The sequence below is a fragment of the Octodon degus genome, unplaced genomic scaffold, assembly GCF_000260255.1.
Source record: "Octodon degus isolate 3935 unplaced genomic scaffold, OctDeg1.0 scaffold00056, whole genome shotgun sequence".
Taxonomy (NCBI): domain Eukaryota; kingdom Metazoa; phylum Chordata; class Mammalia; order Rodentia; family Octodontidae; genus Octodon; species Octodon degus.
Window position 1 is genome coordinate 11,711,185 of NW_004524632.1, and position 17,250 is coordinate 11,728,434.

A 17,250-nucleotide genomic window follows, 5' to 3' on the forward strand; every position below is an offset into this window, starting at 1 on the left:
GGCATGCGGGCCACCTCCTCGTAGATGAGCAGCTCGTGGCGGTCGAACTCTGGGCACAGGGAGAAGCCACCGCCCGTCAGGCTGTGTCGCAGATGGGACAGCCGGGAAAGGAAGGCTGGGAGCCAACAGGGAGAACCGAGCGGGGCACCCACCCCCACCTGCATTCTTGGTGGTCAGATACATCATCCGCTTCTTTTTCTTTCCCGAAAGGCTGCCGCACAGGGTCCCTGGCCGTGGAGAGACGCGTGAGCGAGGCAGCAGGGCAGGGCTGGCTCCCAAGGGGTCCCAGATGGATGTCGCTGTCCCTACCTGAAGTCGGGGTCAGCTCCAGGTCGCGCTTGACGAAGGCCTTCCGCTTCTCCTCCAGCAGCTGGCTGGGGATAAGCCCAGCGCTGCCCCCCTCCACGTGGCATGCCTGGGGGGGGCGCAGGGTTGGCTGGAAAGGACCATCCCAGACCTGCCCACCTGCCCCTGGACCTATGGCCCCACCTGCCACCAGTTGGCGTCATCCTGGTTCACAATCTGCAGCAGGTCCCCCGCGCAGAAGCGCAGCCCGGCCTCCTTGCAGGGGATGAGGCTGTCACGGGCCGGGTCGTAGTCGAAGTGGCATTTCACGAACACCTGGTCTCAGGGCAGTCGCAGGTCAAGGGAGGGGACAGAGAATGGCGCCGTGGGGGTCACATGGCACGCAGGCCATTCCTGGCCCCTGAGACTGCCTGGCCTGGCCCCATCTTCCCTTGGCATGGGTCTAAAGGGCTAGGGCTGGGGGAGCTGCTAAAGCCAAGGTGGCAGGGCCCCTGGCACGGCTGGCCTGTCCCCCCACCCAACTCCCCTGGAGAGAGGGCTCAGCTGAGAGCAAGCTGGGGGGGAATTGGGAAGGGTGGAGGACCCCCACAGCCCACCATCCAGGTGCCAGGTGCTTGGGACATAACAACTGCCCTGGGCACCCTGGCACAGACAGGTGGCAGTGCTCCCTGTGCTCAAGTGCTGAGGAGGGGACATGCACAGCCCCTTGCCCGTGGACATGAGGGCCTCACCCGAAAGTAGGTACATGTGGCACCATGCATGGAGGTTCTGGGTGGCCAGGGAGAACTACTGACTCAGCCTCAAGCTGAGAGGCTGAACAGGGGTCTCCCAGAGCCACAGCCCTGACTCTGTGCCAGGCGGGGCTGACACACCTGGCGTGGCAGGTGTGGCTCCTGGTAGCTAGGCAGGATCTTGAGGACAATGCTGCCACTGGCGCTGCGCAGCAGTTCCTGCAGGGCGCGAGGGTCGCTGCCCACCGGCTGCCCATTGGCTTCCTTAATGATGTCGCCCACGTGCAGCAGGCCCTGCTGTGCCACCATGCCACCGTGCAGGATGCGTGCGATGACCAGCTCACCGCCCTCCACCCGGAAGGTCACACCCTGGGGCGGGGTGGAGGAGGGAGAGCAGTGAGCTAAGACCCCGCCACAGAGCTGTCTCCACCGTGGTCCCCTGCAGGCCCTTCCCGGGGAGCCAGCCTATCCCTGTCCCCACTGTCCCGCTTCCCTGGGCCGCACCAGGTGCTCTCCGGCCGTCTTGCGAATGCCCACCATGCGCACCGCGTCAGGGGGCACCGGCTGGCTGCTGAATGTGGGGTCTAGGCCCGGGCTGGGTGGCGGTGTCTCATAGGTCTTGGAGGCCACTGAGTCATGTGTCTCCAGGAGGGACTGCAGGTCAGTGGGAGAAGAGGGCAGCAGGTCAGCCCCGACTCCACCCCGTGGACACCGGGCCACCCTCCAGCCACCACAGTGCACCTGGAAGTGGGGCTCCTGCAGGATGCGGGCCAGTTCGGCCGCAGGGCTGCTGCGCTCCGCCAGCTGCGCCAGGTCCCGGAGGATCTCCCGCACCAGCTCCAGGTTGTTGTCACGTACGGCCTCCAGCTTCGTCTCCTCCAGCCGCTCATGGGCCTGGAGTGGAAAGCGGGTGAGACCCGGCACCAGCATGGGCACTGCCCTCCCTCCCTGAGTCCTCCCTCCCTGAGTCCTCCCTCAGGCCCCATGTGGCACGGGCCACACACACACACACAAACACACACACACACACCACACCACACCACACCACACAGGAGCCTCGCTGTGCTCTTGCTCCTTGGAACCTCTGTTAGAGCCCAGTTGAGAGAGGAAAATCCAAAGGACAAGCTTCTCCTCACCCCACCAGAGGGCCATCAAAACCACACTGTCCCACTTCCCAAGACCCCACAGTATTCCAGTTCCCCTCCTGGCAGGAAGGAGGCCCAAGACCCCGTGGATCAGGAGCCTCAAGGTCAGAGGACTCAGGCCCGGACCTCCAAGCCCTGGCCTGATCTCCTGGTGCAGGAGGGGAAAGAGCCCGCACTCAGTGCCCCCAGGGCGAGCACTCAGAGGAGGAAGGGAGGTCGCCCGCGCTCTGGGGGTGCACGATGCTCGGCCTTCAGGTCCTTAGACGGCGGAGGCCCCCGCTGTCTCATCTTGTACTTCCCAGGACAGATTCACACGGCGAAGTTTAACGTCTCCCTGACAGTCTGCGTTCATGTGGTCACTACTGTCCCTCCGTGTCCTTTGTGGTTTCATGGTTTTGCATCCAGGACCTAAGCAAGGGTCATGGGTTGTGTTTGGCTATTACATCTTTTTATTCTTTTTTATTGCTGTGTGGCCTGGGTTGGAGTGTGGCCTGGGTTGGAGTGTGGCCTGGGTTGGAGTGTGGCCTGGGTTGGAATGGGACTGGGTTTCCCTGGCGCAGGCTCCAGGAGGTGAGCCCTGCTCTGGGCCATCTGTTCACAGTCCCAGCGGCAGGGTTTCTCCTACAGCCCCTCACGATCAGCCTGAGGTCCATCAGCCCGGCAGGGCTCTGCGGCAATGACCTGCATTCCGAGCACGCGGGGACTCCATTGCTTCCTAGGCACCCTTCACCAGTGGGCTCGGAACCCCTGGGACCCTCCCGGGTTGGGCCATCTACGGGGGGCTGTCGACAGTGCTCACCAGCTCCGCTGACTGGCTTACCTCCTGAGCAGCCCCCATTTCAGGGCTGGCCTGACTTGCAGTTCTCCTGCCTCAGCCTCTTGAGAAGCCAAGCTTACGGCTGTGTCTGAGTACAGGATTACAGCTGTGATGCCCGACAGCACATGGGAGCCATTGCTTTAGGGCCTCGGTCGATCCAGAGTGCAAATGAAAACACCACCACACACGTCTCCCGACCCCTCCCGCTCTCTAGTCACACCGATCATAGTCACACTTCCCTCTCCGCCTTCAGTAAAAGCTTATTTGCCAGTGATACTGATTCTGTTCAATTATTTGTTCTGTCTTTCGGTACTCAAGAAAGTTTCAGAAGCCAGGCGTGGTGGCGCACGCCTTTAATCCCAGCCCTTGGGAGGCTGAGGCAGGAAGACTGCTTGCAAGTCCGAGGCTGGCCTGGGCTGCACACCGAGAGCCTGTCTCACAAAAACAAACATGAAAAGTAAAGGGCCAGCTCTAACTATTGTGACGCTGAGTTAAACGTTGAGACCACAGTGCGTAATTGAAGCATTTAAACAGCACGGCGCCACAGCCAGGCGCCCTCCTGCGTGGAGAGTACCGCAGGTGGCCCCCGAGGTAATCCCCAGCCTGTGGCCGGCGCAGCGTGGCGCGCAGATGCAGGCGCTTGTCTGTGCTTCATCTGGGAGTCTGCCTTTCCACTGCTCTTCCTTCAACTTTATCCTGTAAGTAAGAGCTGTGCACGCAGCAGCCCAGCGTCTAACCCCCAAAGATAAACTCAGGTCCCAGGTTCACGCTTCTCTCTTCAGCACCGTTCACACCCAAACCCCCAAAGGGGCTCGATTTCATTCCTGGATGGTTTATTCTGCCAGAGTTGACAAAAATAAGTATTTACCTTTGTTTTCTTTCTTTCTTTTTTTTTTTTTTTTTTTTGCGGTACCAGGGATTGAACTCAGGACCCTGAGCTTGCCAGGCAAGTGCTTATTCTAATAAGCCATCTCCCCAACCCACTTCCCACTTTTCTTTCTTTCTTTTTTTCTTTTCTTTTTTGTTTGTTTGTTTGTTTTTGTGAGACAGGGTCTTGCTGTGCAGCTCAGGCTGGCCTTGCACTCACTCTGTAGCTCTGGCTGGTCTCCAACCCACAGACATGCCCCTGCCTCAGCCTCCCGAGGGCTGGGATTACAGGGGTACATACCACACCCGGCTTTTCTTTCTTACATAAAAGGGAGCGTGCCAGGCAGGCTGCAGATTGATGGTCCAACCCTCACCCGGTGCCCCGAAGCCTGGGCTCCGCTCCCAGGACTGCAGAGACGTGGCCACAACCCTCCCGGTGTCCCGGGTGCCTGGGATTTGCCTGCTCCACCTCCTGATTCGTTTGGCTTGTTGCCTGGTTTTACACTTACTACACACTGAAAATTGCTGCACGGCAGGCTTCCACTATTAGTGTTTTGGGTCCGTGTCTCACTCTGTAGCCCAGGCTGGCCTCTACCTCGTGGTGACCCTCCTGCCTCAGCTTGCCGAGTGCTGCGGTGACAGTGTGTGGCGCCATGACAGGCCATATCACTGCTCTTTTTTAGTGACTGTATCAGGACTCTGGCATGACGAGAGCCCCGTAACTTACTCAGCGGGTCCCTGTGCGGGCAGTATTCAGGGTACTTCTAGTATTTCATTACCACAGACAGTGCTGGCCTGACCTGCCATGGCGGGCCGGGCATTCTTGGACAGATGCAGGAGGCAGGGAGGTTCCCGGAGACTGCAAGGCGCAGTTCGTGTGCGAGGGTTGTCCTCAGTACCCTTAGATGTGGATGTTTTCCCTGCATGGCCAAGCTGAGGAGAGGGAAAGATTTCCCAGAAGCCCTGGTTCCCATCACACCTCAGGGTCTGCGGTCAAGGGCCCACGCGTGCTCCTCGCAGGAGCTTCCCCCGGCAGGGTCACCCTTTTGAGCTCTGCTGGAAACAGCCCTGCACACTGTTTGCCGAAGTTCCTTTGCATTTTTTTTTTCCTTTTCCCAATTTTAAAATGTTCTCTCCACATTGAGCTTGGCCCTTTATTTGCGACATCTAAGGCAAATCATTTTCCCCCACTTGTCATCTGTCTTTCAGTTCTCCTTATGGTGTTTCTGCGGTGCCAAGAAAAAATAAAAAATGAAGGGCTGGGGATACAGCTCAGGGGCACAAGCACCTGCCTGGCAAGCACAAGGTCCCGAGTTCAATTCCTGGTACCAAAAACAAAACAAAAAAATAATGAAGTTGAATTTATTAATCCTTCATACATCCAACTTTGAGGTGTACTTGTTGCTCCAGGGTGGGAGTGGCCACGTTTATACCCCGGCTCCCGCGGTGTTTCTCGGATGTGAGGTGTGAGGGGCAGCCCCACTATGAGGCCCTTTGGAATGACTCTGAATATACCCCAATGCTATTTATTAAAAATCCACTAAACTTTTTTAATCCACTAAGATTATTTTTAAGCACCTAGGTGTGATGATACTATTGTACATTTTTAAAAAGCAGCCCAGCCTTCCGACGTGCACGCTGAAATGCTTGTAGATAAACACGCTGCCTCTGAGCTCTGCTTCAGAATGGCTCAGGGCGTGGGTGGGGGAACAAGGGTGTTCGCGAGCTGCTAACGGCTTGGCTGACACACTGGGGCTCGGGACACAGGGTGCAACGGCCAGGAGACAGGTAGCTTTTTGTTTATTGTTGTTTTTGAGACAGGCTCTTGTTATGTTGTCCAGCTGGTCTCCATCTCCTGGGCTCAAGAAATCCTCCTGCCTCAACTTCCCCGCAGCTGGGGCTGAGGCAGCTCAATGCAGGTAGTGTTGATCGCATCTCACAAGGACGCAGCGAGGATACACGCGTGCTCGGCATGCCGCAGGCGCTCAATAAAGCTAGAAACTTTCTGCCCTGTCTTCCCCAAACACGCCAGGGGCAGCATCACATAGCCTGGCAGCCACCAAAGCCACCCTGTGCCTGACCAGGCAGTGCTCCTGCTGAGGGGACCCACAAGGGAAGGACAGAGGGGCGGCACTCAGGGACAGGGACGGGACCAGGCTCCAGAACTTGACCTCTGCCGGAGCGAACGGGAACACCGTCCCTCAGCTCTGAGGACGCAGCGGAGGGTGCAGGACAGCTTCTGCAGCTCTTGGCCCTGTGTCTGGGTGCAGCACAGGACATCAGGGCCAAGGACTGAGTTTCAGGAATGAACAAGGCTCCAAGCATCCACCCTCTGAGTGGGGCAATGTAAGCAGGGCTTCTTGGGGTCAACAGGAGCCTGCTGCAGCCCAGGGACCTCAACCTGGCTTTAGCAAGCCCCCTCTATTCACAAAGAGTGACACATTTTGAGGATAGATACCCATGACTACCCTGGATGTCCCCCACGGACACAGGGCCACAGTTCTCCGGGCCTGGCCCCCACAGTCCAGCCAGCTTCAGCATGGCCTCCGTAGTGCCAAGTGGGGGCAGCCGGCGGGTCACCAGCTGCCTCACATCTGCAGGAGCTAACGGCTTGGCTGACACACTGGAGCTTGGGACACTCAGCACCGGGTCATCACATCCAGGTCCGTGACGCCGGCAGCTGTTTCCTAGCAGCTCCTAGGTACTGAATTAGATCTCTTTTCTGACACACCAAGGACCTGAGAACCCGCAGCCAGGTTCAGAACCTGGATGCCAGCAAAACCCTGGCCACAGGCCCCCCAACACTGCCCTCTGTGGCTTCTGTGGTGGGAGTCCTCATCTCTCCATGAGTTCCAAACCTTGAAACACTTTGGCCTGTGCAGTCCTGGCTTTTAATGTTGATGCTGAGAATTCTGCTGTAATTCCAATGGGTTTACCTTTCCAGGTTCTTCATTGGTTTTCTCCTTTCTGACAGCTTTTTTTTTTTTTTTCTGCAGTGGACACAGGGTCTCAGTGGGTAGCCCTCCTGCCTCAGCCTCCCAAGGACTGGATACAGACATGTGCGACCACATCTGGCTTCTCTGACAGCGTCCCCCGCCCCCAGTACCAGGGATGGAACGCAGGACCTTGCACTTGCCAGGCAGGCACGTACACTGCTGAGCTATCACCCCAGCCCTCTGACAGCTTAAGATTCTGTCCCTTTAGGTTTCTGGGATTCTGACTATGACGCCTCACGGTGAGGTTCTTTTCTGATCCCGTCCGCTTGGGGCTTTGTAGGCCTCACTTTCTGTGTGTTGCACTCTTCCCCACATTTGCCATATTTTCTGCTACAATCTCTGCAAACCAATTTTTATTCCACGCGTGCAGTCCTCTGATTTTCCGGCTACTCCAGTGAGGCTTCGCTTAGTCTTCATGGCAGCTCATGACTGTGGGCTCAGGTGTCCCCGAGGCGACTCTGAACACACAGGTCGTGGGCTGCTGTCCCCACCAGAGTGGCCCTACCCCCTCACGCTCCACGGCTCAGCTGTGCAAGGTTCTGTCTTCCCTGGAGTCCTGCGAGGCCCCTCCTCATGGACTCCATTTCTTTGGGAAATCTGTCGCCTGTGCTCTGAGTGGCTTTGGTTAGTTCTTTTTTTTACCGGTGCCATCGTCAAACGCACTGATCCGTTCACTAATTACACTGCCCAGCTCGTGTCAGCACCCCGGAGCTCCGAGTTCCTCCGCCTCCCTTGACGCCTTCTGCAATCAGCTGCCTGCCCAGCTCTGCCTGGGAGCCCTTGGGTTTTCCCCTCTAGCGCTCTCTTCTGTGCTGAGGCTCAAGGCCTCCACTGTGGGTGTGAAGGCTCTAGCTCGGCACCGCTCCGCAGGTTTTGCCTCCGCCTCTTCCCTCTGGCCTGATGGACCAGGCCCGCTCCATCCAGGGCCCACACAGTGCCAACTCCACACTGCCCACCTTGCTGACCCCATGGTGCCCATCTCTTTCCTTCTTTCTCCCAGGGACCCCACCACAATTCCTGGGCGCCTCATCTGTCCCCTGACTTCCTGTTGATATGTTACAGTGTCTATGAATTCAATACATTCCTGGAACTAACAGTTTGTAGCCTTTTAATTTCCTGATACTGGGGTCTGAGCCCAGGACCTCCACACTGCGCTAAAACACTGGGACATTCTCCCTGGGTCACGAAGCTGCCCCGGCTGAGCTGGCACTTTCAGTCTTCCTGTCTCAGACTCCCAGTTCTGGTGCTGCCTGGCCAGCTAGCTTTACCTTTCAAAGCAGGGAATATGTTAAAATATAAAATCCTGGGAGCCAGAGTTTTTCCACTTACTGCCGACTAAGTGAAAACTCACTTGGCCCATCAATTCTCCACACCACGTGGCTGCCTGGGAACCTCACCTTTTGTGCAAGTGGCCAGCCCACACCGCAGGACTAGACGCCCAGGGCCCCAGGGCGACTTGAAATTCTGTGCTGACCTCTTGCCCCTTCAGCCCTGACTCCTGGGTTCAGCAGAGCAGGACTCAGGCTCAGGGAGCCCACACTCATCCAGCTGCACCCTGCCGCATCCCAGTGGCGCCTGTGCAAACCGTGCAGCCCTCGGTGCCTGGGCAGAAGACAGAAGCTGGGCACATCTCTCAGTCTTGAAAAGCCCGAGAAGGGCAGATTAAAGTGCCTGCAAGCAGGCGTGGGGACCAGAGGTTTGATTCACTGGCCCCGCCCCCCCGGGCGCACCGAGACTGCAGTTGAGACTGGGCATGGTTGTGTGCGCCTGTAATCCCAGCTCTTGGAAGGCTGTAAACAGGTGGATCACTATGAGTTTGATCTAGTAGTGAGACCCTGATCACCCTATAGACCCTTCCCTAAAAAAAAAAAAAAAAAAAAAAAAAGCCCAAGAAGCGCCAAGAGCCATGCCCCTGCCCTAGGCCAACAGTCTTTAATGTGTGCTGTCCAGCAGGGCACATCTGCCAGAGGGACCTTAGCGAACCATTCCAGCAGGGTCCCAGGATCCTGGGATTCAGGGTGCAGCCCTCCTCACTCTGGAGACCACCGTGAGGAGCCAGAGCTGCCCTCCTTGACAGTGACAGCCACAAGGAAAGAGAAACGCGCCACCCCAGGCGTCACAAGGTCCCTCTCAGGACCGTCTCACCGTCCTTATGCACAGTCAGCCTGCTGCCAGCCTCCTGGAAACCCAGGTCGAAATATCAGATCACCACAGCAGGGCTCCCAAGAGACAGTGTGAAGCCACACAGGCTGCGCCAGCCTTGCAGGACATGGGAAGTGATGGCACATGGGGAGGTGCCAGGGTGACAGGAGACCTTGGCCCAACCCCCCAGGCTGTGCTCTGCGCTTCCTCCCAGCAGGGCCTGTGCTCCTGGCAACCAGGAACCACTTCCCCATTGGATGCTGTACTCCACCTACTCCTGGAATACCTGCCGCTCTGGCCGAAGCCGCCATGCTCCACTTCCCCCAGCTCTCACCCCTGGCGGCTCTGTCCCCACTGGGCCATCCCTCCCCTGACCCCAGAGAGGATTCTGTCCCTACCAGGTCACCCCACACTGCAGACACCTCAAGGAGGTGTGGCTCTGCCACCCCTCCAGTGCACAGAGTTTAAGGCACATGTGCAAGCAGCCACACAGGCGCTGACACCAAGGCGCCTCTCTGCTGGCCAGGCCGCTCCACCCCGGGCCTCTGGGAGCCCTGGGACCAACCCGACCACACTGCCAAGCCTTGCGCTGCCCCGGGCGCCCCTGCCTGCCCTCCTGGGGCATCTTTTACCTCCACCCCACGCTCTCTTCCTCCATGGGCAGACCTGACCCTCGGCCCTCTCTCCAGACCTCTCCTGCTCCTGCCTGGCCAGGTATCCTCCCGCCTAGAACCAAAGCTCTTTGCACAGCCACAGGCAGCCCAAGTCCCTGACCATCAGTCCCCCTTCCCTGCCCCGAACATCACAGAGGACAAGCCATGCATCTGGCCCAGACTTGCCTCCGGTCGGTGAGGAGTGCCACCCCAGCTTTCCCTGCTCTCCCAGCCAGAGGTGGCACAAACCCATGGCCCTGAACCCCCAAGTCCCAGTTCTGTGAGTCTTCTCAAGCCCCACAGCCGTGGCTCAGGGGCTCCCAGCATTCCCTGCTAACAGAGCCGAGTTCCAGGGCTGACCCCAGCTGACCCCTACCCTCCCCAGGACACACCTCGCCCACAGGCCGGAACTGCAAGTTCCCAGAGCAGGACATCCCAGCTCTTCCTGCACTTGGTGCAGCCACACGCCCACCCCGAGCATGGTACCTTGGCCAGGGACCTGACGATGGGGCTTTCCATGATGCCACGGAGGAAGATGAGGTCCAGCTCCGCGGCCCCAGTGGCATTGGGCAAGGACCCCAGGTTGTCCAGGACTTGCTGCATGGCTGCAGGGTAGACAGCAGGCGAGAAACACTCAGACTGAGACCCCTTCCCCAAAACCTGGCTGTTCTGCCCTTGTACGGCTGCCTGCACATTCACGACCAGCTGACCATGCTGCTGCCTGGGTCCCCAGTAGGGCTGCCTGGGCAGTGGAAAGTAGGCGTGGAGGGCCGGAGGCCAGAGCCCGCTCTGCTGGGCATCAGGGAAGCACACTCCTCATTCTACCTCTGGGGCGAAGCCCTGGCCTCAGCGCTGTACCTGTGGACACTGCCATCTCTGCCTGGCCTGGCTGCTTGCATTGCTCTGACTAGGACCTGTGGCCCCCGGGACACGTGGCTCCTGGGGAGTGTGAAGAGATGCCAGGGCCCCAAACCCTGGCTGGAGGCAGACCCAGCATGGTGGTGGACACCCAAGGGCACTGGTCAGGCCAAGGTGCTCTGTGGCTGGGCTGGGCCGACCTTGCCCGGGGCCAGGAGGAGGGGACAGCTCAGAAAAGGAAGGAAGTGCAAGCATGCGCACAAGCAGGGCAGAGATGGGCAGGGGTATCATTACTCTGCCACCTGCTGCCCACGCCTGTATCTGTGAATAGCGACCCGAGGAGGGGTGGCACCCACTCTGCCCCCACTGGCTGCCTCCCCGGGAGGGGGAGTGGAGGAGCACAGCCCTGGGGCAGGACCCTGGCAGGGGCAGCATGGACTACAGGGTCCCTGGCCACTGCGTCCTCACCCCGCCCCTCCCGCTGGGCCTGTGCTACACTCCCTGGGCTGGGAAACGCTGCGACCCATGTCCCCAGCAGCCACGGACCTCCATCAGCCGGCCACAGGTGTGGGCGGGGACAGGACGGATGGATGATACTCTCCCTCCCCGCACCCGGATCCCCACCACTGACAGGAGAGCTTAAGACTCCCCTCCTACCTTCCCTCTGCAGCTCCGCTTCCTCTGAAGAGCCCAGGGACAGACCCTCCAGGGAGGCCCGGCTGCCGGAGCTGCCAGCCATAGTGTTCCCAGCCGCGCAGCCCCGGCCTGGGCAGGCGGGAGAAGCTACGCTCGCGGTGCCATGGAGTTGGCCAATGGCAGCGCCGCCAGCAGGGAGGGGGCGAGGCCTGGGGCGGGGCTGGGCAGGGAGGCGGTGTGCCACCCTCCTGAGGCCCGCTGCTGCTTGGGCTGGGGGTCTTGGGCCCAAGTGGGACCCACACACTTGGTTTCTGGAAGCCCCAAGCTGTGCCCCAAGCTACCACCCTGCTGTGGCCTCAGGCAAAGGAATCCTCGGTCCCCTGGGGCTGCTCCCAAGTACAGCCCCTGCAGGAGGGTGCCAAGGCCACCTGGGCTGGCACAGAGGGGTACCTCGGGGCTGAGGATACTGGCGCTACAGGACCAGGGGGAGTCTCTTCACCCGGGACCCACTACTCTGAGACCCTGAACCCAGAGGCCATGGCCACCACCAGCCCTTCCTTCCTGGAGGACTGTGCCAGGCAGACCCCAGGCCCCCTCACCCTAGTTGCCATGGCAGCAGGCTGGGATTACACACCAGGACGCAGTCCAGGGAGCAGCAGAGCAGCAGCGGGCAAGCCCGCCAGAGATTTAAAGGGACCGCTCCAGCAGAGAGCAGCCCAACACCCTCACCAAATTCCCCAAACAAGGGGTGAAACAAGGTAGAGGGAGCCGCCTCAGGGCAGGGCAAAAGCCCTACCGCTCAGGCTGCACCAGCTACACCTTGAGCCCAGGAAATGGCTCCTCCTTCCCAAAAGCCAAGGCACCGGCCCCTCCCTCCAAAAGACAAGAAGCTGCTCACCAAAGGTGGCAGAAGGGCAAGAAGGTCCCCTTAGCCTCGCACCCTGCAGAGGGTGACAGGAGGCAGCCAGGCTTCAGAGGGGCACAGCTGTGCCTGTGCATCCCCAGGGGAGGCATCTCAACACGTGGTGAGGGACTCCAGGTGACAGAGGCAGATTTAGTGGTGAGCTCTGTCAGGCAGGGGCTGGGGCAGCCTGGGGTGGTGATGGAGGCCAACTCCAGGAGGGGGACCCAGGGCCGCTAGGCCAGGGGCCCTTGGGGAAAGCGGTGCCCCGGCCCACCCACCCAGGTCACGAGGCCACCCTGCCAGAAGGAGAGGCCTCTCATCCTCTGATCGTGGGCTTGTTAACCCCGAGTCTTGGTGCTGTGGCCCAGGGCAGTGGAGGAGGGAACCGCCCAGGGGACACGCTAGCCAGGAGACCAGATGCCGGACCTGCATGGGAGCCATTACAGCCCTGGCACGAGTGCCTAACCAAGGGCCAGGGGCTCTCGGGTGCAGGAACCCTGGAGTGGGCATGAAGGCCCATGTGTGGGCAAGGCCCGTGACTGCACCTGCACTCGGGGCCTCCGGCCCATCAACATCGCCCCGCCTGCGGCTCACCTTAGGCGGACCTGGGCTGCACGGCTGGAGCCCTGACACATGGGAGGAAGTGCAGGCTCTGTGGGTGCTCAGGCCAAGGCCCTGTCTGTCTGTGCCCACTCACTCAACTGGAACTTCTTACGTGGCCTCAGACACCTGGCCTGGCCTCCCCGCCCCAGCCCTGCCCACCTCAGCACATGCTGGCATAAACCACCACATTGTGGATTCTCTCACCAGCCTGGCACTGTGCTCTACTCCAGCAATCATGGGTCATCCCCGGGTCCACACAGCTGCTGTGCCTACCTGAGTCCCTGCCTGGCACCCCAAAACCACTTAAGTCACCACAGCCCCCTCCTTACCTGACTCAGAGTTGGTGGCAGCAACTGGCATGGTGAGGTCAGGGAAAGCTCCGTGCTGTCTGTCCTAGGGGAGATGGGAGTGAGAGGGCACAGGCTGGGCACGATGGGCACTGCACAGAGGGAACATGGCCCAGAACCTGGGTGCTGGGTGACCGCAGTGACCCCAGGGGTTTCCAGAGGCCCAAAGGACAGAAGACAGCCAGGTGCTCCCAGGAAGGGCAGAGGCCACTGCACTGGGCAGGGTCAGTGAGGACCACAGGGAACCCGGATTTTAAGTCCAGCAACACCCATGTTTCTGCCGATCTCAGTCTGCTCTGACTGTGGGGCGGCTCAGAGGGGTCCAGACTGAGTCCAAAGCAGGACCCATCCGTGCTTCTGCCCAAAAGGTCCTGGAGAACCGGAACCACCCTGGTTCTGTGGCTTCTAGAACCGTGGCCTAGCCCAGCACAGAGGTGCCACAAACACCACACTGGGTGAACAAGTGCCATGCTCCGCCTCCCTTGCCTTCCTGCTGCCTCAGTCTCCCTTCTTAGTCCCAGAGCCCGGCCTGGAATGTTCCCAGGCCCCTTCCTCTCCGGAGGCCTCGCCGGGCTGTGCAGGAAACCTTAATCCCCGTTGCCATGACGACGGAGGCAGGGCTTCGGCAGAGATGGAAGGGGGGTTAGGAGGGGCTTCTCCCAGGCTTCAGCCTCGCTGCCCCTCACCTGCGCTCTGCTGTGACCCTCAGGACTGGAGCCCTGGGTCTCGGGGGCAGCGTCCCTGGCTGACCGCGATGCGATGCGGGCCGTGCTCCCAACCCCCATATGCTGCTGCCCCCTTCCTAGGGCGAGGGGCCAGAAGGAGCGACTGAAGCTGGAAAAGGGGGAGGTGAGCAGCGAGCTCCATCCCGGCCAATATGAGAGACAGGGCCAGGTGGCCCGTCAAGCCCAGAGTCCGTGCTGGCACCTGGGGCCCTCGCTCAGCCCCTCGCCCACCTCCACGCATCTGCACAGACAAGGCTGGGCGCTAGGACCCGGGCCCAGAGGGATGAGGTCATCGGACCGCCCGAGCCCTGTGTCTGCCCCCGCCCCGGCCGGCCAGGCCAGCACCCCAGCATCGCTCGCTCCCGCCCGGCCCGGATCCCGCCCCTCCGCGGCCCCGGAAGCCGGCTCTTACGTAACAGGGTATGGGGTCCCCGCCCGCCCAGGAGACGCGGTCCGCCCGCCTCGGCCCCATGGGGTTATGTGCGGTTGATGTGGGGGTTGGGTGGGGGCGGGATGGGGTGGGAGTGATGTAGGGGTGGGGTGCGGGTGGGGGTCCCGCCTCCGTAGGAGGCAGCGGCTCCCGAAGGCGGTCGGGGCTGGGTGTGGGGTCCGGGCTGGGGACCCAGGCAGGGGTAGTGGTCGGCACCCACCTGCGCGCGCCGAGCTGCGCGGCCGATCGCCCGGGACTGGCGTGCGGGGGGCGGAGCCGGGGGCGGAGCCGCGGCGGGTGGGGCGGGGTCCCCTCCGCGCTGTGCCAGGGACTCCCAGGACACTGCCCTCCCGGACTAGCGCCACGCGAGCCTCGCCCTGGGGCGTCTTGGGGGACTGTGGGCGACCCCTGGATCCTACCCTTTAAAAATCTTAAACAGAGGCATGCTTCAGTCAACCGGCTCCAGACCCTATTTCATAGTTTTAGGGCCAAGAATTGAACTCCGGGCCTCTGGCCATGTGGGCGCCGCCCTGCATGCCCCCTTCAGCCCTGGGTCGCGCATCCATCCAGGCCCACTAGCTGACCTCCTTCTACCCCGGCCCAAGAACTAAGAGAGGAAGGCGCTCAGGGGCTCCCCTCACCAGAGCAGGAAGACCAGAGACCCTGGCCCTAGGCCTAGGTAGGTGGGGACCACCGCAGTGCCAAGCCAGCGCCTGCCTGCTCTGCACTCGCCCAAGGAACACACTTAGAGGCGCCCCTAAGATCAAAAACAGCTGGACCCTGTTTGGACCCCAGCTGGTTTTCAGCATTTGGCCTGGAAACCAAAAATGAGCTGAACTTGGGACTCCAGCTGGAAAAAGGCCTCTAGCCCGGAGTCCCAGAAGCTTGGGCTCCGGTAGCCCAGAGGACACAGGGCCATGTCACCGTGTGTGAGGGCACTGACCGGAGGAGAGGGCAGTTAGTCGTGGTGCTGCACACTTCTGTGACCACCTCATTGCCCCTCTCTCTGCCCTCTAGCTGACCCAGGAAGAAGGTACTTCTAAGAGGACCACCACCGCTGCCTGTCTACCCCAGCAGGGGCTGCTTAGCCCTTGGCCCTAGTCAGGAAGGAGGGGCGGAAGCCCTCCCAACTCTGAACGTCTGGCCAGTGTCACCCACAGCAGTACTTGCTGGCCTCCTGGTGCCGCCTGCAGCTCCCAGAGGACTCTGGAGGGCAGCCTGCCTGGCACGCAGCCTGCTGCACCCCGCTAGTCTCCTGCGGGCCCAAATCAGGGCCTTGCACAGGCGGTGGCTCAGGACCTCACAATCCCCCATTGTTTGCCACTCACAGGGCCCTGCTACAGATGCAGGACACACAGCCGCGCCTGTCCGGAAGCCGCGGTGCCAACGACCCTGGTTAGAGCTGGGTCCTCAGGGAGGGTCAGGCCAGGGGACGGGGTCCCTGCACACCTCCATAGGTCCAAGCTCCCCTGGGGTCGGTCCTCTCTCACCGGGTCACCCCCAGCTCTGCCCTTGCCCCTGCCACAGGCCGAGGTAACCTAGGAAGAGACAGCGCCTCTATTTCACTGTACTGCTGGCGGAGTGCCGCGCAGGCCCTAGAGCTGGATCAGAAGGAGGAACAAGACTTAGCCCCCAGTTTAGCGAGGAGAGGTGGATCTGCCGTTGGTTGATGCTGTGCTTCCCATGGCGGCCAGCAGGGGACGCCAGGACCCCAACCTTTATTGCTCCATTGCCCAGCAAAAGGGTCTGGAGCCCAAGCAGCCCAGACACACAGTGGGACAGACAGGCCTGAAGGGACGGCGGAGGCTACATGATCCCTAAATACCAGCATATGTGCTATTGCACTGTTCTGTATCTCAGGGGGATCCAACTCCTGTACATGCCCACACGTATGCATGCATGTGTCCCCACAGTCACACAACCACGCTCATCCTCAGTCCCCTGTCTGCACACTGTGAAGCCAGCTCCCCCTGGGTGCGGACACGAAGCCATCAGTCAGTGCAGCCCGCTGGCTGAGCAGGTCTGGAAGGCTTTAAGCTTACAGAGTGCCAGGGCATGGGTGGCATGTCTTCTTCCTGCTGCCCACTCACCTTCAAGTGGCACCATGCCCAGCCCCAACAGTCCACCCGCTTCTCTCCTCCCTCGAGTGCCCTGAGCCACAGGAGCTACAGGCTCTAGTGGGCACTGCGTAGGAGCCAGGGACGGGGGTGAGGGTGGCTTGGAAGGATAAGCGTAGAGCCCGTTTCCACCGCTGTTGTGGTTTAGAGTTTTTGTAAGGTAAACTATATAGCACAGGATATGTTTTATAATATTTTATAATCAGTCACCCAAGAATCATATACAAGTGCAGGAAATTATTCACACAGTAAATACTAAGGAATCCAGCTGAGGGCCTGGATCCTACTATCCTGCATGAGTCCAGCTGAGGCCTAGGGCTCACAACAGTGCCTCCCAAAGTCCAGCTGAGGCCCGGAGCCCACAACAAAGTCTCATGCAGGTCTGCTTCACAGATCTGCACTGGGAAGGCCCAAAGGTTGGTGGTGGGAGCTAGAAAGTCTCTGCCAGCAGGATGAAGGATCCGTGCTAGCAGGCTGAGGGGTCCGAACGAGCAGGAAGCAACGCTCAAGGTAAGCACCAGAGCTTTCCCCAAAGTACCACGGCCGTCCTCAGGAACAGTGAGGTCCCAAGCTCCTCCGGCGACGAGGAAAGCCGAGTTCCCATCAGAAAAGCCAACAGTCAAGCTTCTCCTGGAGGCTGAGCAGCGCACCACCCTCCCCTCCAGAGCCAGGAAGCCGTGCTCGAGATGAGGACCAGAGCTCCTCCAAAGTTTGTTGAGAAAGCCAGCATGACAAGGTCCTCCAGCAGAACAGCCCAAGAGAACGAGCAGCTTCCAACAGCTTCGAAAAGCAACCCTACGGTGTTTTGGCAGCTCCTCCTGTTCCCTTTCTGCTGCTGGCAGCAACCCTCAGCTGGCCTCCCGCACCCAGCACCATGCTAGCTTAATTCAGCTGGGTGTAATAAATTGACCACCAGTTAGAAAGCCACTACAACCGCTGAGGCCCCACAGCCAGCAAGCCTTGGGGCACCCGA

General features: G+C 60.3%; 1 protein-coding gene across 2 annotated transcripts in view; it reads right to left on the reverse strand.

Moving 5' to 3' along the window:
* Mpp2 (membrane palmitoylated protein 2) overlaps positions 1-14,431 on the reverse strand; it is a 17,131-nt gene extending 2,700 nt beyond the window's left edge. Inside the window, exons 1-10 of one of the 2 annotated variants that reach the window (XM_004633813.2) lie at positions 14,381-14,431; positions 12,988-13,051; positions 10,144-10,262; positions 1,779-1,931; positions 1,542-1,691; positions 1,179-1,406; positions 490-621; positions 310-415; positions 159-227; positions 1-49 (exon numbers count right to left, since the gene is read on the reverse strand). The exon at positions 1-49 is cut by the window's left edge and continues 11 nt beyond it. In XM_004633813.2, the coding sequence (XP_004633870.1) occupies positions 1-49; positions 159-227; positions 310-415; positions 490-621; positions 1,179-1,406; positions 1,542-1,691; positions 1,779-1,931; positions 10,144-10,262; positions 12,988-13,018 (1,037 nt within the window). In that variant the 5' untranslated portion in view covers positions 13,019-13,051; positions 14,381-14,431. Of the gene's footprint in view, positions 50-158; positions 228-309; positions 416-489; positions 622-1,178; positions 1,407-1,541; positions 1,692-1,778; positions 1,932-10,143; positions 10,263-11,172; positions 11,257-12,987; positions 13,052-14,380 lie in introns of those variants that run through there. The other variant, XM_012515296.2, reaches the window with a different exon arrangement.
* Positions 14,432-17,250: the final 2,819 nt, after the last annotated feature.